The sequence below is a fragment of the Aulonocara stuartgranti genome (assembly GCF_965226115.1).
Source record: "Aulonocara stuartgranti genome assembly, chromosome: 14".
Taxonomy (NCBI): domain Eukaryota; kingdom Metazoa; phylum Chordata; class Actinopteri; order Cichliformes; family Cichlidae; genus Aulonocara; species Aulonocara stuartgranti.
Genome location: NC_138950.1, coordinates 12,381,714 through 12,407,139, shown reverse-complemented (window position 1 = coordinate 12,407,139; position 25,426 = coordinate 12,381,714). Strand labels below are relative to the sequence as shown.

The 25,426-nt window shown below is 38.4% G+C and overlaps 1 protein-coding gene and 1 long non-coding RNA gene across 2 annotated transcripts in view; one reads left to right on the top strand and one right to left on the bottom strand.

Annotated features, from left to right (window-relative positions):
- rtn4rl1b (reticulon 4 receptor-like 1b) overlaps positions 1-21,091 on the top strand; it is a 152,314-nt gene extending 131,223 nt beyond the window's left edge. The window contains exons 2-3 of the mRNA XM_082503958.1: positions 17,546-17,997; positions 18,289-21,091. Coding sequence (XP_082360084.1) covers positions 17,546-17,997; positions 18,289-19,182 — 1,346 coding nt within the window. The 3' untranslated portion in view covers positions 19,183-21,091. The remainder of the gene's footprint in view (positions 1-17,545; positions 17,998-18,288) is intronic.
- Positions 12,659-16,171, bottom strand: LOC309687027. The gene is made up of 3 exons (XR_014270607.1): positions 16,117-16,171; positions 13,102-13,156; positions 12,659-12,729 (listed from the first exon to the last, which is right to left on the bottom strand). It is a non-coding gene; the product is annotated as an uncharacterized lncRNA (long non-coding RNA).
- Positions 21,092-25,426: the final 4,335 nt, after the last annotated feature.

The window sequence follows — 25,426 nt, the reverse complement described above, 5'->3', positions numbered from 1 at the left end:
AATAAGAAACATTTTACTATTGTGTGGTTATCTAATTAGAAGATAATATTTAATGGCACTGGGTTGATTAGATTAGTTTACATGCAGTATATGGGTTAGGTTAACCATGTAAAAATAAGGGCCTGAAAAACTGTCAATTTCAGACACATCGGCTTCTGTTAAAGAAAATACTGTAAGCTGTGCTTTACTGTAGAGATTTCGAGACTGACACTCCAAACAAATAACCCAACTGTACAAAGCATCTCAGCACACTGAATTTAGTGGAATTTATCACAGACTTCCTAGCAGAAGACATCCACCTGCAGTACTTAATAGAGCGATCTAATAACTTGGTTTCATACTTCTGAAAAAAGAAAAGGAAGATAATATGTCGTTGTGTAGGAAGGATTCATTAAATCCATTGCAATGGTCAGAGTAAGACTGAAGTACGACAGATTTCAACTAATGGGGAAATGGAATTAATGTGCTGTATATGAATTATTGCATGCTGAAACTGATAGCTATTAATATAATCTACATTAAGTTTCATCATAATGCCAACTGCTACTAACAGTGGAACACATGGAAAAAGAGTTTGCTGAAAGCAGATGCACATTTGGTAAAGCGCTTATTACTGCAAGTGTGAGATGTGTCGTTTTAACTCTTGAGTGACTGAAATCAGTCAGTGAAATAGTGCAGCATAAAGTATGTAAATGTAATTTTAAGTATTTTATTTAATAAAAATGAAACTACAGTCTTTGTAGTTTGTGCATTGTGAAAAAGAAAACAAAATGCAAAAAATTAAACCACACAACAGAAAACACAATGTAATATTCATGCAATCATAAGAGACGTGCAAGCTAAATCAGAAAGCCAAAAGGCGAATGAGACTCCCTTAGAAGCAGAGGTTTAGTGTTGCTCAGACATCCAGTGGCTCAGTGATTAATCCAGTACACAGTATATACCATATTTGCCTAAGAATAACTGACATGTTACAGTCTTTGATTAAACCTGCGATATTTGCTGCACACAGATCCTGCCAGCAGCATACTATAGTACACTAGTAAAACTTGGTTGTTTGATCATGATGCTGTATTTTTCCCTTTGAAAATACAGTCATGTTATTACACAGCAGTGTGCGATTGAAGTTATTAAGTCTCATCTTACAGAGTTAGATCCACAGTACAATATCATCAATATACAGGAGGAACCGGATGTACACATTTTCAGTTAACCCTGAAAAATGATCATTTATGCTAGTGTGAGCAGGGTATTTCCAATGAGTAGGAATAAATGTGTTTTATTTCATTTTGTTTTTCTCTTATGGGAGCCTAAAATTATCGCTTACATGTTTTCTTGATTTTCTCGACAAGATAACCACAAGGTGTATATTAATCAGCACCACGATCACTTGAGGCTACATAAACTCCCCACCTTTCTACCTTCAACCCACCTAGTTACCCACCCACGCATCCCCTTTTTAATGCAGCCAAATGTTGCTTTCTTTTACTCAGGAATCATCGCTATAAAGAATTGTGGGCAATTCCATAAGGGTTGCAAAAAAAAAAAAAATTCAACACTGGCTTGCATCTTGTCATGTTTGCAACCTTGAGAGATTTTAATGGCAGAACTCTGTCATTTTTATGTCCTTTTTTGTTCACTCTTCCTGCTATAAAAAATGTAACTCACAATCCTCACATGAAATTTACACAAAATAGTCAAATATTCCACGATTTTCTTAGTTTAATGAGCGTCATCACTTCATGGATGCCTCTAAAAAACAAAGAGGTTGATAGTCAGTTCATCAGCGCACATGGCAGAGTGAGTGTAGAGCATTCACATCCAAAATAAACTTTTATTGTTGGTGAAAAATTAAGCACAGATCTCAAATAAAAGACTTGCACATTCTCTTGATATTTATTGCACTGTGAAGCTATTCTATTGTGCAGATCTTTTGTCTGATTCTGACACTGAATTCTTTCCTTTTTTTGAAGCAGCAGATTGTTTCCTTGTAATAATGACATTGGGACAAAAAGCCCATGAATAAACCAAACAGACAACGTGTTATATTTGTCTCAAGTTGATGCGTTTTGATTTGGATGGTGGCACTCAGCCTCAAGCTCATTCGTTATTGAAGGTATTTAAAACAGGTAACAAATATTGGACAGCTTGTTTTGAAAGAAAGAGGTAAGGGTCCTCAAAGAGCAAGGTGCTCGATTTTTGCCACACATTGCTCAAACAGAAGTAAAAATGTAATTTGGGGAGTACTTTCAGATATGGACAAAGACACCATAGTTACTCTGCTGAGTCTTTACTGGAGCAGATAGGTATTTTGGATTCATTCAGTATAAACTGCAGTGTCAATATTTATGGTAATGAAGGAACACAGCGCTAGAGTGAAGCTAAATTGTGTGATTTTTATAGTGCTTGGGCAACAATAGAGGTCATGCTACAGAGGAACAAGCTACACAAACAATGTCCATTCATTGTTGTTTTCTGCTTTTTCAGGGAATTTGTTTACAGTAAGAACTGTGGAATATTGCAAGACTTACACTTTTAGTTGACTTACCCTCAGAAAGGACATGACAAGGTTTTGTTTTATTAAATTGTATTCATATTAAGACTGTTAAAATGCTATATTTAATCCAAGTGGTGAAATACTTTTGGCACGTAATGATTTTAGCTGTTGTTCCCTCTTTTGCAAAATGCATTTTAACTCTTTTAAAAGCACCTTACATGCCTCACATTTGCTATTTTTTCAGCATTGTGAGTTAAACAGAAAGAATCACTTTGGCAAACTCCGTCTATTTGAGTTTGGGCTTTTGCCATTACAGCTTTGCATGGCTGACTGGGGCCCAGTTTAACCTTTGAAACAGCCCTACCAACGATTCTGCTTCAGGGTAGAGCAAAATAGGTAGGTGAGAGGCAATGACATGGTGAGGAGCTAACATCTGTGGTGGTGAGGGCAGAGAGGTGTGAAGATAATAGCCCCAATGGGGAGATATGCAAGGCAGGGGTGCTTTATGAGGCTCGGTCAGTCTGCTGTGAAGGAGTCCTGCATTGCACACAAAAACCAAAAGAGTAATCTCTAACTTATTCCACAGAGGAGCCTTTGGATCACTGTCTTACTTTCATTTCTTTCCTTTCCTACTGTCTCTTATCTTTTTCCATCTCAAATTCAATTTTCTTTACGTCCATGGCTATAATTAAATGCAATTATTCTTGCAGACTATATCAATTACAAGTGCATTTCTGTTAAACAAACAACACTTTTTTCAATTTAGCTTAACCATATCCAACTTCTTAATAGCAATGAACTGGTCTGCATTGGTGCATCATATCTTTATTCTCTTCCCCCTCCTGCCCCCCCCCCCCTCTTTCTTAAATAGATAACTATCATATCTGATATCATATCTCACAGTACAATAATATTGAATGGGTTGCATTGTTGTATTTTGTCATGTTTCTCAGGTCTTTGTCTGAATTTCTACGAACATTATTGCTAAGGATTGTCTTATTGCATTGGAGTCACACTGGGTTAAATATGTACACTTGGGTTTTAAGGGGTATTTATTATTTTCTTCTTTTTTTGGGGTTGTATGGAAGCCCCAAACGCAATTTCATTGTTCTTGACAATGACAATAAATAAATAAATACTAAATACTAAATACTTAACATCCTCTTCTGTCCTTCTTATGCTTTTCTGTTTTAGATTGTATGCAGATGCTTCTAAATACACAGTATGCAAGTAATCTGTAATTACTCGGAGAAAACCCACACATGCATACCAACACTCACAAAAGAATGCATTACAACATCCCAGTTAGCTTTCTGATAAAAGAGGTGGGCATACAATAAATATGAAGAGAGGAATATTTATAAGCATTTTCTATAACAACTCAACAATTATGTGGTAATAAGGTGGAAACACAAGATAGTAGTAGAGAAATAGCAAGTTATTACCACTTAATTACCAAGTAACTTATTATTATGCTATTAAAAAATTATCATATAGTATATAATATGGGTAAGGGGGTCAGAAATTGTGGGTAATAATGTGGAATCAAACATATTCCTATGAGGCAAAACAAATGAATAATAGTGCAGTAATGCTAACAATATTATAACTTGCTAGCATTAAAACAGCTGTGCATTAGAATTTCTATATGCAGACTTGTGGTAGTAACCTCATAATACTAAGGTTAAATTGGTTGATGGCACTATAGCCATTTCTTCTAAAAAGCGCAAAATACTGTTATCAGATTTTGGAAAAACTGAATACCACACTCAGGATAAGGTGCTTTATAATTGTATTCCTCCTTTACAGCTCACTTAAAGGTGGCTTAATTCAACTTAGCATCCATAGGTTTCCCCTCTCTTCTTTCTCTGTCTTTACACTGTCTCATTGTCTTTCATTTTTTTCTGCCTTTTTTCCTTTCTTTGAAACTCCACCCTCACAATTTCTTGTGTAAACAAACCCCTCACTGGTTTTCTCTCTCTCTCTCTCTCTCTCTCTCGCTCTTCATCCTTGACTTTAGTTTTCCTTATCCATCTTCAAGGAGAGATGGAGGGAAAGTGGCTGGAGGGAATCATGTTTCATCATCCACCCATATGAACTGAGACAGGGCCTGACATCTTCTTTTGCAGCTGTTCGTCTGAATATCATTGTTGTTTATAACTTGCTGCAATATTCAGTGGAAGGCTCTCTGTTTGGTCACATGTCAAAAGAGTTCAAGGGACCAAGTCATTACATGCAACAAAAATTAGTCTCTGGCCATCACTGTGGGGGTGGTGGTGGGGGGAATAAACCACTTATCTGTGGAACGTCTGCAGCAAAGCACTTGGCTTTATAAGGAGAGAGAGGATTGGGAGCACTCACTAGTGAGTGGTAGTTGCATGCAGACAAGCAGCTGAGAAGGAGGGGGAAGCACTCACAAAGCCGAGTGTGGTTTGCCTCCAGAGGGTTCAGGTTTACAATGGAGAGCAGGAAAGCAAAACAGAAACTTGAAATGGCAGAGTTGTGGCAAAAGCAGCAGCTCTCTTGACATGATGAAACACCAGCATGTTTTCTGAAAAGACGAGGCGATTTTTCATGATCCTCAGATTTCACTTCATAGGCAACTGGCAAAGCATATGGAGTCAAGAATGAATTATTGTGTTATATATTTTTTAGGGTTTTGGCAATGGGACACTTTGAAGTGAATCTTTGGTTTGGTGTTGTGTTTTTTTTTTTTTCCTTTTTTAACTGGCTCACTAAATCCCATAAGCTGCTATAGTATCTCTAACAGCCAGACCGTGCTTTCTTTAATCATAACTAGACAGTGGCTGTGTTTTATCCAGCAAAGCCTCCTGCTTTGTAGTTTTGGGAAAGAACAACAGAATCAATTAAACAGCAAGGGGGACATGGCATGAGCAAGGAGGGGAGTAAATAATTGCAGAGACAGGTCGTGAAGAGGAACAGTAATTAACTATCCATTTATAAAAATGCAAGAGATAACATTCATGAGCTGTCACTGTTTACTCAGGACTGGAGGGACTTTATAACTGTCTCTCAGGAGTGAAGCATCCATAAACAGGCACAGGTACTGTATGTGTGCATTTGTTAAATGGAGACACACAAGTGACTCAAGGGCAACTCTAATACGCTGCAGAGAATGGAGCGAATGAAATGATAAGTTATCATGCTCAGCTGGAGCTAGACTATATGAAACCAAAGATGAACTGAATGAAGACAGAACAGTTTGAATAAAAAAGTGGAAAGACCAAGATAGAATCCAATCAGGAGAAAAACGGGTCTAAATGTGATTCGATGAAAACTGAACTCAACAAAGTCTTTTTCCCCTCTCATGAATCAAAAGTTACAGTAAATGCTGAGTGTGTTTGTTGGGGAAAAGTGTTGGGGGCCTTCAAGGTGATAAGGCCTGTAGAGGCCCAGTACATTAATGAATTGACATTACCCAAGGATCAATGGTGAAGCTCTCAGGATTTGAAAAACTACACTTAATGAAAAGGGATTACTCTCTTAAGATCAAGGTCCTCCACTTCACGTCTTCCCCTCGCTCCTCTTCTTTGGCTCTTTTGTATTCTGTTCCAAGCTCCCCCGCCCTTTCAGAACAATAAACACAAACACAGGCTCTCATTTGCATTATGACAGGGTTTCCCCAATCAACTGGTTTTAATGAAGACTTTTGCTAGAAATGTACCATTACTGCATCTCATCTTTTTTTGCACTGCATTGCTGTATGAGCACACTTTGTTAATTATAGTTCAATTGAGTCTATATTGGAAGTAAAACAGATTTTATATTTTACCTGGTTTTTGCTCACTAGGATATGAAATGTGCTGAAAGTTTGTACTTTTTTGTTTTTCAGTGACAGTGTGTGCAGTCACCTTAATCACAGCGATGATCGATTCTAATAGCAGCTCAGAGCTAAGGAAAACAAATCATGCTAAAATATATGGAAATTAGCTTCAAAAATGGTTCTGAAGAATCTTTGGTGATTTATAACATAGGTTCCCAACACACATACAGTAGTTTCAGGACTTATTCTTTGCTATTGTATCACCTACGAAGCACATTAAACATTCGGGGGATTTTAGTGTATATTAATAGCAAGGTGAATTATTACAGTGCAGACGTTCTTTGCAAGTTTTTGTGAATGTTTTGGTATATACATTCATAGCCATTGTTTTAGTAGTCGGTTGAACCCCTTTTGCCTTCAGAACTGACTTAATCCTTCATGGCGTAGACCCAACAAGATGCTGGAAACATTAACCTGAGATTGATGTGAATTGCCCATTTTACCACATCCTAAAGCTGCTCTTTTTAATTGGAATCTGGTGACTCTAAAAGCCATTTGTGTACAGAGAATTCACAATCATGTTCAAGAAACTAGTTACGCTGTTTTGAGCTTTCTGACATGGTACCATATCCTGCTGGCAGCACACTAAAGAGATAGACATGGTCAGTAACAATACTCAGATAGACTGTGGCGTTTAAATGACGCTCAGTTGGTACTACGGGGACCAAAGTGTGCCACAAAAATATTGCCCACGCCATTACACCAACAGCAGGCTGAATTATCGATACAAAGCAGGATGGACCAAGCTTTCATGTTGTTTATTTCCAAATTTCTACGATCCACATGCTGCAGCAGAAGGTGAGATTTATCAGTCCAGGCAATGTTTTTCTAATGCTCCATTGTCTAATTTTGTTGAGTCCATATCAGTTGTAGCCTCACTTTCCTGTTCTTAGCAGACAGGAGCTGCACCCAGTGTGCTGTAGCACATCTGCTTTAACGTTCAGTGTTTGGGGCATCAGCTTCTTATCAGCTTTCTGGTCATCATGAAGACATTTTCACCCAAAGAACTGCTGCTCACTGGACATTTTTTTTTTGTAAACCCTAGAGATGCCTGTATGTTACAATCTAAATACATCAGCAGGGTCTGAAAAACTCAGACATGCCTCTTTGGCACCAACAACCATGTCAAATTAACTAAAATCCTCTTGCTATCCCATTCTGGTACTTGAATTTAAACAGGGCACCTTGACCATCTCTACATGCTTAAACGCATTAAGCTGCAGCAATGGGATGGGCTGATGCACATTAATAAACAGTTGAGTAGGAGTACTTAATGAAGTGGCGAGTGAGTGTATTTATCTTATGGGTGGAAGGAACAAGCTATGGCTTACCTTTTAACAGTTTCTTTCTTTTTTTTGTCCTTTTCTACATTTGCTTTTTTAATTAGATGGTGACTTTGACAGCGTCCTGATTTTGGTATTTTAATGGTCACACCCACAAATATGTGAAATGTTGAGGAAAACCAAGGGTTTAAGCAGCTTTTTAGGACTTTCATTCTGCTGCTACAAGGCACTGGCTTTCTCTACTGAATTTTGGGTGTTTACAATTGTATTCGCTAACTTCTGAAACAGGCTGCTTTTCTAAACTCGCTCGCATAGAGCGTTTGGCACTCTAAATGCAGAATTTGAATGGAGTTTTCATTTGCTTACTTGCTCATTTGTTCATTTGTGTTAATTTGTAAACCTAACACAGTTGACCTGTATCAATTTATGTACTTCATGAGAGTGAGCACCTGCACATTCATTTGTACACTGTGTGTACACAGCACTTAATATAGTGTGCGGTACACTCATGCTTGTATTGCGTACCACGTCTGCCTCTAGATCGTCTTTCAGCTCTGACTTCCACCGTGTTTCATCCTCGCATCTGTTGGTCATCTTTTGAACATATGAACCACATTGAATTGTTGTTCCCTGTGCAGGCTTTTTTTTTTTAACTTTATTTCTATCTAAAGCTGTTAGCTAGTTAGTTAAGACTCATGAAACTCGGTGTGTGTGTGTGTGTGTGTGTGTGTGTGTGTGCGTGTGCCTCTATGTACATGGAGCACCAAACTCTCACCTGCTATGAATAATTGATCTGTTGAATCTAGGGCGCATGAGGTTTGTATGCAAGAAGGCAGCTGCTGCAGCAGGAAGGTGCCTTACAGTTTGTTTTAAAAGAAACATGTAAGGGCTACCAGGATGTCGAGATTAGTGAACTAGAAAATGGCACGGTTGTCTGTAGACATGGATCTATACTGGCCTGATGACTCCAAAGCAGAGCTATGCAACTCTAAATCATTAATCAGAAAAAAAAGCTTTTAGTGGCATGTACTGTAGCTGGAATGGGCTATACAAAAATATAAAAGGAGAGGTATTGTCATTTCTACATGTGTCAGCATGGTGCAATCAATCACAACAATTGATGTAAAAAATCTGAAGGAAATTTTCAGGACTTGATTGTAGAACAAAGGTTCTTGACAATTGGGGAAAAATGTCTCGATATTTGTTTATAAATAGCAACACAATGACAATTTGATAGGTAAAAACAATCTGAATATTTGTCCGGTAAACACGAAATTATTCCTGTTAGTGTGACATTGTTAAGTCATCCAGTAAACTCACGTTACCTGTGCTAAGATTATAGTCTTTCAGCTGACAGGTATGTGAAATGAAGGGGAGTTTGATGTAAAACTCCAATCAGATTGAGGCAAATTGTAGGGTACATCACCGTGCTATTAGACTGATTATAAATAATAGATTTTTATATTTTGTGTTGCTGTTTGAATTTGAAAATGAGAAAGAAATCACTTTTACTTTTGGCCCACACTGGTCATTCCACTCTGCTTTTCTAAGCACTGTGTTAATTTATTAACTCCACGGGGAAATTTCAATACTTTGCATTCCCCTTCTAGAGAAACATCAAAGCACAGGGTCAGTTAAAGAGCATCAGCCCTGGAGCTGGTAATGATTCAATGCCTTGTTCAGTTTCTTCATTGGGGAGATGCTTGCTGACACAAGGCTTGTAAGCAAGTCCTCCGGTACATAGAGTAACTGCAAGTCCTGTAGACATGTTTTCCCATGTGCACTGGCACTCTTTAAAAACAACCTCCCACTTCTCCAATTACATCTTTCTTAAATTAGATGGAGTCGGCAGATTAACTTATTGTTCGAGACTCTTTTGTCATTTGCTCCTTCTCCGTCTGCCGGCTCACTGTCACACAGTATCACTACAGCTGAGTTGTCACTCTGACAAAGACATGCAATGATTGGCTATGCTGCACTCTGTCACTGACATACATGCGCATGATTGAACAAGACACAGCAACTGGACCAGCCAGGCTGACTGACATCCATCCAGTCAGCTGTTAGAAGCTATAAAGTCAGCAAAAAACTCTGCAAAGAATTATTAACTGGAAGGAGTGTTATAGAGCCTGTGTATGCTAAGCTTCAATTGCTTGGTGCATTTATTTTTAAAAAGCCAACTATTTTATCTATTTGTTTAATCAAAGAGAAATCATAATTTAAATTAATTTAGATCCACTCTTCCAACTCAAAATATACTTGCGATAATGAAAGAAAATTTGCAATAATGATATTTATGACAATGTTTTATCAGTGATTGCAGCTTGCAGCCTGCAGCATTGATTAGTGCAAACAAAATGAGGGGCGCTTTCCACCCTTCTTTTCCAATCAGCTGCTGTCATTGATGATGGACTACCCTTTTCAAAGTGAGAATCTACTGCCACGATTTGCCAGCGGCAGCATTATAGTGCAATTGTAGTGATACAGCATTTATACAGTGACACAGCATAAGCCAAATAACAAAAGTAGCCAAGGTTGTGTTTTCAGTGGAAATTTTAAGTAAACACATAACTGCTTAACACTTTACTTTAATGAGGACAAAAGTGACTTAAAATAGTTGCACGATCTTGTCACATAATAAAACTAAGAAATGATACATGTTGTGTTTTGGGTCAAAGTTTTTAACTAGTGCCCAGTGCTCTAAGTGCCCCTTTATTATCATGTAACTACTTCAGTAATTTGCATCAACCTCCTTATTTCTCCAGCAAAGTTAGTAATTTATTTACTTTTGGATTGTACATCATCAGCTGTTAGTATCTCCTCAAATACCTTCATAGTCTGGTTGTTCTCAGTGCTGTGTATTATCCTCAAATAGTGAAACAAGTTTGTTGTTTTCACCTTTAGCAGGAATAGTTTTCTTGCATATGTTGCAAAGTATTGTTTTCTTTTGAGTAGCTCCGTTTTTAGGTACAAAATCTGTATCGGAGACTGACATGTGGTTCTCGATCTCGGACGTTCCTGGGCTTGTGTAGTTCCCTGTGGAACATAAGTACATAACGTCACTGTATCACCGCTAATGCTTTGGTTATGTTTGTTTGCTTGCCTTTAGGAAAAATGTTAGGTGTGATCAAAACGTTTTGAGAGGAGATCAACTAGAATAAAAAAAACCTTCAATTATTTCAGTTTGGCTGTTCTCACATTCAAGACCCTCTTCTTGGGCATGTCCAGACAACATCCAGTGCAACTGCTTTTCCAGATTGGTCCCACTGAGGCAAAATCAAAAATAGCATCCAGTCCGGAAGTTTATGAGAATGTCATTTTTAAATTGAGGAACACACAAACAAAACAATGTGAGATTGGAAAATGCAAATCCAGTAATGCTGTTGATTGTTATGAATCTCTTCCCCACTGGCATTCATCTAGTATTACTTTTAATCATCCATTATATTATACCAAACTTCTCAGAGCTTTGTAAGACTGTTTTAGCTGATAAAATAACATAAGGTAAGAAGTACTACTTTAAGTAAACAAAAATATTTGATTCAGTTCACAGCACATTTTACTTATATAGCACCAAATCACAACAACAGTTGTCTCAAGGCGCTGTTATATTATTCATTCTGTTATTACTAAAAACAAATTGCAATTGGCTTATTTACACATATTACCTCTGTGTGTTATTAAGAAAAGTTTTGTTGTCTTATTAACAGTAAAAGCAATGGTGCAATATTTTTTGGTTTGGGTTTTTTGGTTATACTGGCTAACATCATTGTTTATGAAGACATGGTAAAGAAAGCTTCAAATTAATTAAAAAGGTCTTCTTCTCTGGGATCGCATATGTACAGCTGTACTTTCATTCAGAAATAAAATTTCAGTATCTTGTGAAATAAGACTGAAGAGGTATAGATATCCATTCATATCCATTTATACTGCGAATCACACTGTAAAGATTTCTCTGCATTTGTAGCGTTAGAGGCTGTAAACACCTCTGAGAGCCAATATAAAGTATAATTATTAGCCACTCCACCAACGGGAATTGTGTTATAAATGCTATCACTTTAATAGAACTACAGTTTGTGAACTACATATGGATATGCTTTGGATGATTTATATAAGTTTGGCAGAACCATTAATTTAGTTTGGGCAGTGCAGTGCAATATCGCCACAGGGAGTGCAATATATTTGAATCATTTTGCTTTGTGCTGTCATGATAAATGAAAGTAGTTGGTGGCTGATAGTGTTGCTGTCAACAGTCGTGATTTTTGGCTAGTGTGCCTGTGTAAGAATATGCATGGATGGTGTGTACATGCTGTATGCATGCATAAGTGTATGTATGCATTTGCAGCTGTGCATACATGCATGATGTATGGCATCAGTGGATTTAAGAGAATAATCTGAAGGTGTGAAGTGTAAAAGAGCAGGAGGTACAGATGCTGTTTAGAGTCCAAGCGGAATTAACTCTTAAGTCAGTTAATTAACATGTTGGTATTAAACATCTGTGGATAGCTCAGCCATCAGCCTTGCTCCTCTTTGCCTGGCTTCTTCAGCATCTCCAAATTCCGTCTTTGAAATACACAAACTTTATATACTCAAACACTCTCCACAAATCTTTTCCGTTAGTCTATACATGCGCTGTAAGATGTCGCTTCTTTAGAGGAGTTATTTTTAGGACCTCTGAACTGAGAAACCCTGTTGCCACTCGTACAATGTCTGCCTACTTTATGTTTAACTTCCCTCTGGTTTGTCTGCTCCTTTTTTATGTGCTGGTGTGCTGTGTAGCATCTAACCAACATTCTCAGTTGCAACTGTCTGCAGCAGGGAGTAAAAGTAAGAGAGGCCTCTGTCATTGTTTTATAGATCTATCAAGGGCCACACAACTGACCTGCCAGTACTGTTAACAATACCAGACAGCCATAATATAGCACTTGGCAAGTTAGAAATATCAGTCAAGAGGGAAATACAATGGTCTGTATAACCCTGACATAACTTGGCAGCTTGTGCCAGCCTGCTATGTGACTGGGCTTCAGTTCTCACCTGCTCTCTATACTTTTACTGTTCTTCTCTCTTGGCAGGGATGTAATCAGAAACATGAAGCCATTCTGTCCCTTGAAAAGAAGCCAAGCAGACAGAAGAGTGATCAAATTATAATTAATGTGCAGGAAGTGGTCACACTGTGGAAGACTGTTGACAGCTTACAGCTTCACAGCACACACTGTGCTGATATGCATGGAACAAATCACAGGAATAAAACATGGAAAAGAACAACCAAATGTAAATCAACAGCAAGAGCCCTGCTGCTCTGAAAAACAACTTGTGGAATTTAACTTAGTCCTCTGAATATTTTCTGAAGATCTCGACACTCCTAAAGTCTCATTATATGAAGTGATGAGGTGAATTAAGGTAAAAACTAATTGATTTCCTGCATAAAATCTTATGCAGTTAATATTCTCCTCACACACACACACGGGAAAAGATACCTCAGTTTGTTGATACCTCTCCACCAGAAGAATATCATGGCGATACTCTGTATTTCTGCAAAAAAAAACCCAATTATATTCTGCTACATTTCTAAAAGGTCTGCAGCATTGTCACTGTTCTCACCCATTTTTATTTCATTCACCAGAAGAATAGTCATGCAACCTTATGAGGCAATATTGCCTGTAGTGGGGTCGGGAAATGGCAAATGAGACAAAATCTATAACATTTTGCAGTCAACTGTAAAATAGAGAAAAAAAACAAATATTCCCCGGCAAGTGTTGTCGGTCACAGCTGTTGGCAGGGGCGTTCATGTGTGAGTTTGCTGTTCAGTCAGAGAATAATGGCAGTAATCAGTGCTTTTAACAAGTCAACAGAGAAATACTTTAAAAATGCTAATGAGAAAGAGCTTGAGTGAAAGTATAATTTTTGTGCCATTACGGCTGTTTCTTTTTCCTTGAACAGTAAATACTTGCATGTGTGCTTTTGTTCCAGCTTTGCTAATTAAAATAAATATGCAATCACTGACCCACACTGAAAATGTCAGGAGCTGACGTTCTGCTTGCTATGAAAGGCTTATGTAAGTTAATACGAACAGAAACGATTGAATGCAAAAACACAATTTAAAGAGGTTAAGTTTCACTGCGGCCTTGTGTCTTAAGACTCTTGTTAAAATTGTTTAATGTTTGCAAGTCAAACCATCTAGGAAAAACACACACACATATATAAGAAGATGTGATCATTTATTCAACAGTCCAGTGCACTGACTTATAATTATTGACCACTGTATGCATGACCATGATTGCAAACATGTTTTGAGTGCTAAGTGAGCTGAGACATTATTTAGAACCAGCCAATAGTAGAGGCAAAAACACCAGGGAGCTTATCAGGGTCTTTGGAGAGACACAGGAAATTGAGTTTGTCCAGTCTAATGATGGGCAGAGTCTCACGGCTTTACAGACGTACTATTTCTCTCCTATTAGCAAAGATGTGTTATTCATGAGGGCAAAGCTAGTGTGAACTACGTTTCATTGATATTCTACACAGTCACTTCTCATTGTCTGGCAAGGGACCCTTGCCATTCTGTTTTATTCATTCATTTATCTTTTTCTATTTCTAACCCTCAAAAAAAAAAAGGAACTTGGTGATGACGATGGTCAAGGGGTCAAAAGTGATTGTCTCTGTAAAGAGCTATGGATACCCTTTCTCATCAGTGGGAAACTTTATGGGAAAATTGGAAGGTGAAAGACCTGTGATGCAAAGTGAAGTGTTAATAGACAGGCCAGACTCCTACCAGAAATAGCTGTGCTTTTTCCTTTTCCAAAAACACATTATCTCTCTTTCAGAGCTTCGCCTTTTTTCTGCCAAATTCCAATAGGCACTATTGGCATATATATGCACTGTCATGCCCAAAAGCTATTTATATAATACAATATGAGCTGAAAGGCGTATTGTGTGAGCACACAATGCAGTTATGATAAACGCTAATTTTTTTACATTTAACGTCAGCATTCCCACATAATGCTTATTTGTTCCTCTGTGCTGAAAACCAGTCTCCCTATTGAAAATCTCTATAAGCAAGAGTAATTCAGCCTTTTATGCTTGTCATGCTGACATGATCTGCCATGTCGCTGAACCGGCTACACGTGTTATGTGATGTGGCATTGTGTGAATCAGTCCCTGTGTGCAATTATATTTCCATCTGTATTTCACGTAGCGTTTAGTGGCGCAAGTACAATGCATGTAGAGATCACTGAGCTGGCAGGTATTAAAGTCTCCAGTGGAAATAGTGGAGATGCACGTTACGGCGGCTGCAAAACAAAGCACAAATGCCCTGAGCGTAACTGGAAACACTGAAAAAGGTGTTTGGAGCTCCCCAGAACCTAAATATGCATGGAGAACAGATTATGTCAGATTGTTTCACCATCAAAAGGGCATCCACATTATACAGTATGTTCATGTAATTTAAAGCCTCATCTGGGCTGACATTAAAACATTTTATTCATAGGGGAGGAATAAACATTGCACCTTTTTCTGCAAAGTGGTAAAGAAATAAAGAAACATTCGTTTTTGGGCAGGGTAAAGAATCTATTACTTTGTCCTGACAAGCTGAGGAGAGTGAGAGGCGAGGAGGCACATCCTTATGTGTCCAACATGATTAGCAGATTACTGATTCAAATTGTCTCCCTATCAAGGCAGCATCTACATTCTCATCCCCTTGCTTTCCCTGTGTATCAGACTTATCACTGTCTTTGGACTGCTCAGACAATTTAGCTGAAGACATGCATGAAGTAAGGTGTTAATGGAAATAGTTTAAGGCCTCAGAAAATAGTTATTTGAGTGATAAGATCGGTTTTATGAAAAATAGAATCCCTTGGATGAATTCCTGCAGCGAGCCTAGTGAAATAAGTATCTAATCTGAGAAGGAATATAAAAGCATTAGAAGGATGACATTTGTTTTATTGTGTGCGTTCTTCCTCAAAATGTGTCTTCTGTAAAGGTCAATTTACTAATAAAATGTGACACCCATACCAAATGAAATGATTAGAAGGCCGCATCTCAAGTTTGCGCTTGTTCCTGCATAATGCAAATTTTCCTGAAAGCGTGGCTGGAGAATTTACTGTGTCTTGTCTTATTTGTCTGATAAATAAAGCAAACCTTTATGTTCCCAATGGTAATGCAAAACATTTCCACCTATTTACTCAGTCAGCGGGTGCCACGCTTGATACATGGCCACAGAAATGGAAAGTAGAGAGAAAAAATTGAGGTATAAAAAAAGCCTGCAGAGTGACAAATAAGTGGAACAGTTCTCTTGTTTGTTATTGATTGTGTTAAAAATCCGGTAGCCCTGATGCAGGTCATGACAGTAACATCACAAGTCTAAAAAAAGATTAGGTTTGTTGAAGTTATCTCACGGCATGTCTCGGTCTCTAAAATTATATTCACCTGTATACCAGCACACAGAAACACGCTCTTACACTCAACCTTTTTGACTGTGTTCAACTGTGAAGAATCACCTCATTTAGTGAGCACATTTCTGGTTCAGGAGGATGCATGCATTTCCATTGTTGCCCAGTGGCAGGGCTTAACAAATAGGATTAGATCCGTGCCCGAGAGAGCACACTTGTGTTCAGGTGACACACCGCTCCATGCTTCGGCTCTGCAACTAGACACAGAGAATTACTGTTAAAGGTCAGTGGAGTCAGACGCTGAATGTCACAGCTTAGCCACAGTTTGGCAAGAAAATACATTCAGATAAATAGCCCCTTCTCTTGGTAGAGAGTAATTCTGCCCCTGAATTTCCAGCATAAAAGACCCAGGATTATAGGGTGAGTTAAAAGGCAACAGAGGCATATCGATTAGAGGCAGTGAATCACAGCTCCACTATGCTGTGAATAATAAACTGGGTAGAAGACAGCCAGGGGTTTTCAGATGGAACCTTCATGACAGGCTGTGAGTTGTGTTCATTTTAGATGAGACCTCAGATAAGTCACATCTCCCATCTCAAGGATTGCAGGAATCATGTCACTGATCAGAAAGCGCCTCAGAGTAGCTTACTACAAGTTTAAATAAGCATTCCACACCCCATTTAACAACACAAAGTGACTGATCACAGCCTGACAAAGAAGTGCCAGTGAACTCAGCAAAGGGAGTGGACTCTTGATAGCATATCTCCCAAAGGTGGGAGAGAATTGGAAAGCATCATTTCTGAAATAGCTGCATATGTGTCGAATCAGAGAAGTGTTGCACCAGAGATTCAGTCAGTTTCACTGAGGCATCTTGTGACTCAATGGAGCAGGTGTTATTGTTTGCCGTCTTTAATAGACTCCTCATTGCGGGCCTAAACAAACTTATCTGATTTGGGCTGCAAACTGTGAGCGAGAAGGTCCATATGCGTACACACTCAGTGCCACGAGTGAAAAAATCAGAGAGCTGATGTAAGCGCAGTGTTAAAACAAAGCACATAATGGACTTAGGATGAGCTACGCATGTCTTTGACTGGCACAGAAACAGATGATGAAACAGTGGAAAAATCACAGACTCTGTGTTATTTTTTCGTTGCCTGTGTTGTATAACTTCAATATGATGCTAATTTTTACCCAGAGAACTGGTGTGGATATAGAGATAGCAATTTTTGTCTGTTTGAACGACCAGCCTTTTGGTCCACGATGAAATATGACAAGCAATATGTTGTAGATTGCCAGCCATTTATTCTACAGATATATTAAAGGTCGAAATGGGACCTTAACTGTCTTGCTGAAAAATATAATGTGATTACAGTATTGCATTACTTTGTAATGGTTTACACCCAAAGCTGATGGTTTTATATGCAGTATTTAAGTTTTTTAAGTACTGAACTAAATACAGAGGTTCTAAGTCACAAGTTGCAGTTATTTAATTTTTCTTTGTTGTGTTTCTTTGTACGTGTGTGTGTTCAAACTGCAGGCTGTGGACTGGAGTTCCTGCTGGTTCTCTGTGGGCTTGAGTTTTCTTGGTCCTGCCCCCGTCACTGTATCTGCTACACGGCACCCAGCACCGTCTCCTGTCAAGCCCACAACTTCCTGTCGGTACCTGATGGAATTCCTCCCGACAGCGAGCGCATCTTCCTACAGAACAACAAGATCCATCGCTTACTACGAGGACACTTCAGCGCCAACACCGTCACTCTCTGGATCTACTCCAACAATATCACATACATTGAGCCATCGACCTTTCATGGCTTCACATTGCTGGAGGAGCTGGATCTAGGAGATAACCGCCACTTGCGGTCCTTGGCTGAAGACACTTTTCATGGGCTGAGTCGGCTCAACGCACTTCACTTGTACCGTTGTGGACTCGGTTCACTTCCAAATAACATTTTCCAAGGTCTCAGAAATCTTCAGTATCTCTACTTGCAGGTATACTTTGTACACAATTTGTCTTTTACGTGTTCATTTCTTTATCACTAAGACTACTAATGCTGTTCATTTTATATAAATGCACTCAAACACAACCCACACAGAGTAATCATGCGATGTCAAGACTTTGATGAGTCAACTAAATGACAAGCTAATCTTGCATTGGTAGGGTTAGGAATGCTCTAATTGAGTAACAGGGGGCTTACTCTCTGAGACACTTGAAATTGAAAAGATGAAAACAGATTGATGAAACTTCTTCATAAAGATTTTTATTTCCATGTGTCTTTCCAGGATAACCACCTGAAGTACCTGCAGGATGACACATTTATGGATCTCCACAACCTGAGCCACTTATTCCTGCATGGAAACCGTTTGTGGAGCCTTAACCAGAACACCTTCAGAGGTCTGCGAGCCTTGGACCGTTTGCTTCTGCACCAAAACCAGATAGAGTGGGTTGACCGTTTGGCCTTCCATGACCTAAAACGTCTCACCACCCTCTACCTGTTTAACAACTCCCTGATAGAGCTGTCTGGACAGTGCCTAGACACGCTGCCTGCCCTGGAATACCTACGTCTTAATGACAATCCTTGGTCATGTGACTGCAAGGCCCTGTCATTATGGGAGTGGTTAAAACGATTCAGAGGTTCAACATCTTCCGTTGGGTGCCAGTCACCAGTTGATATGGTTGGGAAAGACCTCAAGGAGCTCCGAAAGGAGGACTTCCCCAACTGTTCACCAACTGTTCCAAGCTCAGAATCCAGGGCCCAGACTAACAATTTATCTGGGACAGTGAATCCATCTATGAATCGTGGAGTAGCACTGGGTTCCGGAGGGCAGACCAACATAGTGCATCCCTCAAGACCTGGTCGTTCTCGAAACTGCACAAAGCCTCGTAACAGGGTGAGCAAAGGGAAAGGTGACAACGAGGTTCACCATTCAAAGGAGGTCATGGCAGACAAAGAAGATTCCTCCCCAGATTTCACAGAGGGGGGAAAACATGACCACACATCCCCAGATGGCACAGTCACAAGAAGAAAGCACAAGTGTACTCCCCGGACCACTGTTCGCCCCCCTAGTGGGGTTCAACAAGCCAACAATAGGGCAACCTTATCCCAGTCTTTACTACATGCCAACGCCCTCTTTGTGGCCTTGATAGTGACAAATACTGACTACATTCTCCGCTGACCTTCAGAGGGTTTAGGCAATGCTAATCACAAAAAATAAGTCCTCAGATCCTCTCTTGCTCCTGCACTACAAAGGCCTGAGTGTCTTTTTATGTATGTGTGTGAATTGATTATATGTGTAAACGTAGTGTAGGGAGCTTACCTGTTCAAACTGAAACAGGTATCAAAGCATCAAACATCAACAAGAGCAAAACTCACAGCACAAAAATGGGAGAGACTGAGAATGATAGGTGACATGACAGGTAAATGCAGACCAAGCTTGCACTGCCAACACCAATATGATTTAATCACTGTACGTATTTGTGTCTTATACATTTTAAGTTTCCTTTTAAGTAAGCTGGAGTTCTAACAACCACAATTTGGTGAAAAGAGAACAAAGAATACGGTGGAGCTTGCAGGGTAAAACTTGTTAGCTAGTTGGCTCTGAAATGGATAAGACAGGTCTTCAAGTGCCCCATTGAGCTTTATGTTTGAGTATAAATGCGAAGGCAATGAACCTGTAAAGCCTCCAGTGTAAGTTTTATCTCACTCTCATTCTATCTGACAAATGTGTTTTTCTGTTGCATCCTTCGCCAACAACAGGTCCAAACAATTCGATGTGTTTATCATAAACAAAGAGGTAAAGTGTAAGCATGGCAATAAATTGTGAGTCGATATGAAACACAGGGATTTGCCATTCTCACTACCAAGTGAAAATCTATAGCCACAGATGTTTTTATGGCCATAAAAAGTGCAACCAGTAAGCTCATACACAATACGAAGCCGTAACTAATTCTAAAAACTTCTCTCTACATAATGCTGGGTTTTTTTTCAGGTACTATACCTTCTGCCTAACATTTCTACACAACTCTTTCTGACACCTTAGTTTACACCACTTCTCTATTTTTGTGCAACTGAAGACTAAGCTGCTAATTGTTTCAAGATGATAAGGACTGCCATCCGCTGTTTTCATTCGCTTGGAAAGCACTGCGCGTCTCTGGGAGATCAAGCTGTGAATAATGAAGAGTTTGTCTATATCTTGTGTCAGATGTTGTTCATTTTATTTTATTTTTTCCTAAGACACGAAAAGGACCTAGAAATGGATACCCGCTGCAGGGCCCACAGGAGCCTTTGAGGTCAAGGGTCAAATGGGGGCTTCTCTGTTTCCCAGTGAGGATGTGTTAAATGATCCCTCTTGAGTGAGGACATCCTTGCCTCATTGAGAATATGAGGAACACATTTTTTTGGAATCGCTTACCTTCAAAGGGACACAACACAACTCTGGAGAAAAAATGTATGCTTACATTAAACGACTCTTGCGATCAATAAGTGTTTAAAAAGAACAATTTGAATGGAGCATGGCGAAACTAGGATCATGCGGTGACTGATGCGATTGTTCATGGATGTAGAGAGCAAGACAATCGCGTCTGAAGTAACAAGAGGATGGAGTAAAACGCAGATTGGAGATGGACTATTACAGGACATGCTGTACCGCTGGAGCTGTTGTGCCTGCCTAAAAAAAAAAAAGTACTGATAAGACAGTGTCCATATCAGTAATGTGAACTGTACCAGTAACAATGGAGATGGGAGGACTTCTCACAGTGCTGATATTAATCATTTACTGTATTACTATGACAAAAAAAACAAAACAATATCAGTGACATCAATGATGATAACAGGGTTTCTCACTCCTCCTGTCAGGAGGAGTATTTACATTTTTTATTTTCTGGTGACTTGTTTATTTTTCATGGTATATTTTTAGAACCTCTTATTTGTTAATGCACAATTCCTCACCTCTTTCTTGTTCTGCCGTATGTCTATTAATCATTCTTTTTTCTTTCTTTGCCATAATTAAATTGTTCAGTAAGTTATCATCAAAGAACAACAGTACAAAAATGTTTATAAAGATATTAAAATCTATATCTTCTTATGTCTACCTCTGCAGTCTGCGCCTGTTTATTTATTTGCAGTTAAGACTTGGCTTGTTTGGATGAAGTTAATTTTATGCTTAATCCCCCTTTCTTGGCTTTTTCCTTTTAATTTGTTTAAAGCAGAAATTGATTGTGTCAGCAAATTTAGCGTTTTCCTCACCCCACTTACCACTCTGTCTATGCTGCGCTTTGCAATGTGTCTTCCTTGATCAGGCACTACTGGCTAAACTCTAGCTGCCTCTAACTACTAGCTCTCTTCTGTCTGTAAACACTAATGATTGGTATACAGTATATGAATGTACAGAATAAATATTAACCTGTAATAGGATTGACAGGTGGAGGGAAAGTGTGGCTAACTTCCTGACAAAAGGAAAAAAAGAAAAAATCAGATATGACATTCAGGCTGTAATGTAATAGACTACAGTTCAATAAATCATATCAGAGCATTAGGGATATTAATGAAAGTGTCTCGTAGAATCTGTAGCTATTCCAGGTTATCATTATTATTAGTGGGCCTATAGAATAGAGCTTCTATTTCCTCTCACTGTGATAGAAATTGATCCACACATGAGTAAATTTAACTTTTTTTAAAATTCCAGTTGAATTAAATTCCTGTTAAATGATAAATGAGTGCAGAATGAGTGGTTGTATGCATGAATGAGAGCGTTGTACAATTATATTTAAATTAATAGCAGGTCTGGTGTCTGGTTTTGATGCTCTTTTACCTTCCACTTCCACCAGTTGTAACCTTCAGCTCATTTGAGCACCCACACATACTTAACAGGCACTCCTACTCTGCATCTTACAGTGAGTTTAATTCATTTAAATAACTCCATCTACATTTTGGTTTTATAAAGATTTTGCCAAAACACTGAAAATGAGATAAAGAAATTTGAATAATAGAGTTACACCAGATTTTAATCACACAAAAAAACATGCACAATTTCGAGTTTTGGTCATGACATAAGAAGCAAAGGTATTATTAATCATCTAAATGTTCTCTTTAAATGAAACCAAAAGCATCCAGATGGACACTGTGCATTTTCTGGACTCCAAATCAAATGATAACAATCTAGTAGAAAGTCAGCCAAATTAATTTTTCTCTTTTCCATATTCATGTTTGAATGAACTAAACATGGTGAAAGATAAGCAGGAAAAATACGAGGGCTCCCTCTTTTCATTTGGAACTCTTGCTGAAGCCAATGGGCTGTGGACTGTCTAATAAGCTTCTTCTCATGCACACAAACAGCCACTAATGTTTAATTTGGTGATCGTACTAAAGAGAATTAAGCAAAGATGTGCATTTGTTTTATTATCTGCTGTGCTTCTAGCTTTGTTAACTGGAATATTTCCATTTTATAAACATTGTGTTGTAGCTTGTAACTGACTAGAGTTTGAATGAAAATGAGCTTTATATGGAAGCTGAATTTGCTGTTAGAATATCTGAAAATAGATTCATTCTATAAAGCAAATTGCTAACTATTTTTCAGGGTATCTGGTAAATTAGTATTTTTAAAAGTGGGATTTCATTCTTATATATATGTACATATATATATATATATATATATATATATATATATATATATATATATATATATATATATCGTTTAGTATTAAGCTTTGCTTGTTCCATATTCAGTTTTTCAGCAAAACTTGTTTGAGTCCATAAGAAAAGATTCATTCTTATATCTGGAGGAAGATTTTTTTTTCAATAAATATTAATGTTAGCCCACGACTTTGTTCCAGTTTTGAATTTTGGCCCACTATGTATCTGAGTTCGACACCCCTGTGTTAGCAGGTTTGTTGAGCTGTCCAAAGTAAACTAGTGAAATTGAGACATCTTAGCTGTTTGCCTCAACTTTTGTTAAAATGCCACCTATTGACCTATTGGATATTAGATAGCAGAGTAATATGATTTTGTTTAGAACCACAGATAAATATATAGTTCTAATCAATGAAAAGGATGAGCATCATGAAATTTTTCAAAATTTTGGGAACTAAAAGATGAATTAACAGATTTTCCATTCTTTATGCTAAGCTAAGGTTATTGACTATCGGCTATAAATTCACCATATGCACTTTTATTCTACATCTTTTATTCTAGCTCTTAGCAAGAATGTAAATTGGAGTATTTCCAAATTATCAAGATATGTAGTTTAGGTGTTTGAGACCTAGTGTAAGCGCTCACGCCTTCTGATTTGAAAACTCTCTCTAGATGGTCCAAACTACTGACAGCTGTCAGCAAAAACAGCTCAAAACATTAGCTGAGAAAGTTGTAAGAGCTGGGAAATGGTGCATGCAATTATTGAACAGCAGCATTTTCATACAGAATCAGGCTGACAGAGATTACGTCATCTCCCACAGATCACCTGTTGTAGCATGTCTTATCGCAAAACTTAAATCATTTCCAGCCTCTAGCTCAGATGTTCTCATGTGATAATGTCTTAATTACGCATTTATTACATGAATATGCAGAACTCGTGGGTTAAACCACAACAGTTTTCAATCTTGGCACCTAATTTTCTAATTTCACCTACAAACCTGTGCGTGCATGCACATGCATGCATAAGATATTACATCAACAATATCTGTCCACAGACATGCAGACACAGGGGCAGACTGTAAAAACCTGCCACAGCAGTCAAAGCTGCTTTTGTGCTACTTCCTGCCGGGTGTCCAATGGATCATAGGATGCCATGATTAAAAACACGCACACACATACACAGAGCTACAAGGTGAAAACAATAGCAGCAATGCTGTTGCAGCTGGTAACTTAAAGCCCTAAAAAGAATGGCTCTACAAAGGTTTTAAACCAGTGATATCAAAAACAAGAAAACTCTCATCACAACTTGGACTTAGGATGCCATTATTTGTCAAATCTAACTGTATTTATTTAGACTTATGACACAGATATTTTACTCTGATATGAGTGAAATAAGGTAAGTGTAATATTTTGATTCTCACTGAACATGCTAGTTGTATTAATTTCTTGCTCTATTTATTTAGCAGCCCTAAGTGCAGACAAAAGTCAAAGAATTAATGACACCAAAACCAGATAAGTACTGTGTGAGTTTTACATCAAATTGTTTGATTTTCTGCAACTTTGAGATAATTTTGTATCTGGCTCACTCTCATCTGAGTTGACCCACTTATTTGGAAGGTGCATCAAAGACGCGTGAATAATTGTAATTGTCTCATTGCAGAGGAAATCTCAAAGCAATCATACCTAATTCAACTGGAAGAGCCTCTGTATTAAAAAAAAAGGTAGGGCACCAACTGTAGCATTAGAAGCTGGGGCCAAAATGCTGCTGCATAATTAAAACACAAGATGAGGAGAAATAAGTTCTAAAATGTGGAATCATTAACAAAATGAGAGAAGCTTTGGGAAAGAGCAGGAGGCTACAGTACATCAGTAATTGAGCGGTTAGAGGGAGGGGAATTGGCTCAGATTCATGGGGGAGGAAGTGACACATGAAGGGAACACAACCAGACATGATATCACAGCAATGAAACAGAGAAGAAAGCAAGTGGGAAAAACAGAGAAACAGTGGAAAAAACAAATAAAAGAGGTGTGTGTTATTTCAAAGAAGCCCAAAAGTCTTTTTTTCCAGTAAACACACACACAGATACAAACATAAGAAACACCAATCCCTTATCACACATCACCACAACACACTGCTGGCCCTAATATAGCGCCAGTATAAGAAATGTTCTCATCACTTATTCATGCAGGAAAGATGTTGCTTGTTGATTTATCCGTGTCGACAGTATTGTGTACACAACACAGAAAACAGGTCAGAAAAACCTGCACCCCCCTTTAAAAAAATAACAACATCCTTTGACTATCTGTGCCCATTTCTTGGTTTTTAATTGACTCGCTGTCACTGCTGTGTGGCTTTAATTAAAACCATGCAATTAGAAAATTGAAAAGGAGATGAAGAAACTGGGTGAGCTGGAAAGAGAGATGGCACACTAGGGGATGTGATAATTAAGAGCCGGAAAACACCACAAAACGCCACAACACTTGCACCTTATGAGACTCTTCATTCCCCCGTCTCCTCCGAGTCCCACTCTCCCCGCTCAATCACAAAGCTAATGTCACCTCTTTCTCCATAAAAAAAAAAGAGAGAGAAAAAAAACGTTTTTATTCTGGCTCTTTTATTTGGTCTATTTATTTAGCTTAAAATCCCCCCAGAGCAGTGGCGTGCTCCAATTCTCCAAACCAGCCAGCCTGCATACTAAACTAAGAGGACTTGAGCAGCCCAAGGCCACAGCACCACCTGCATGGATTTGAGGCTTGCTAATCCTCTCTTATTTGACCTCAAGTCAGATGGA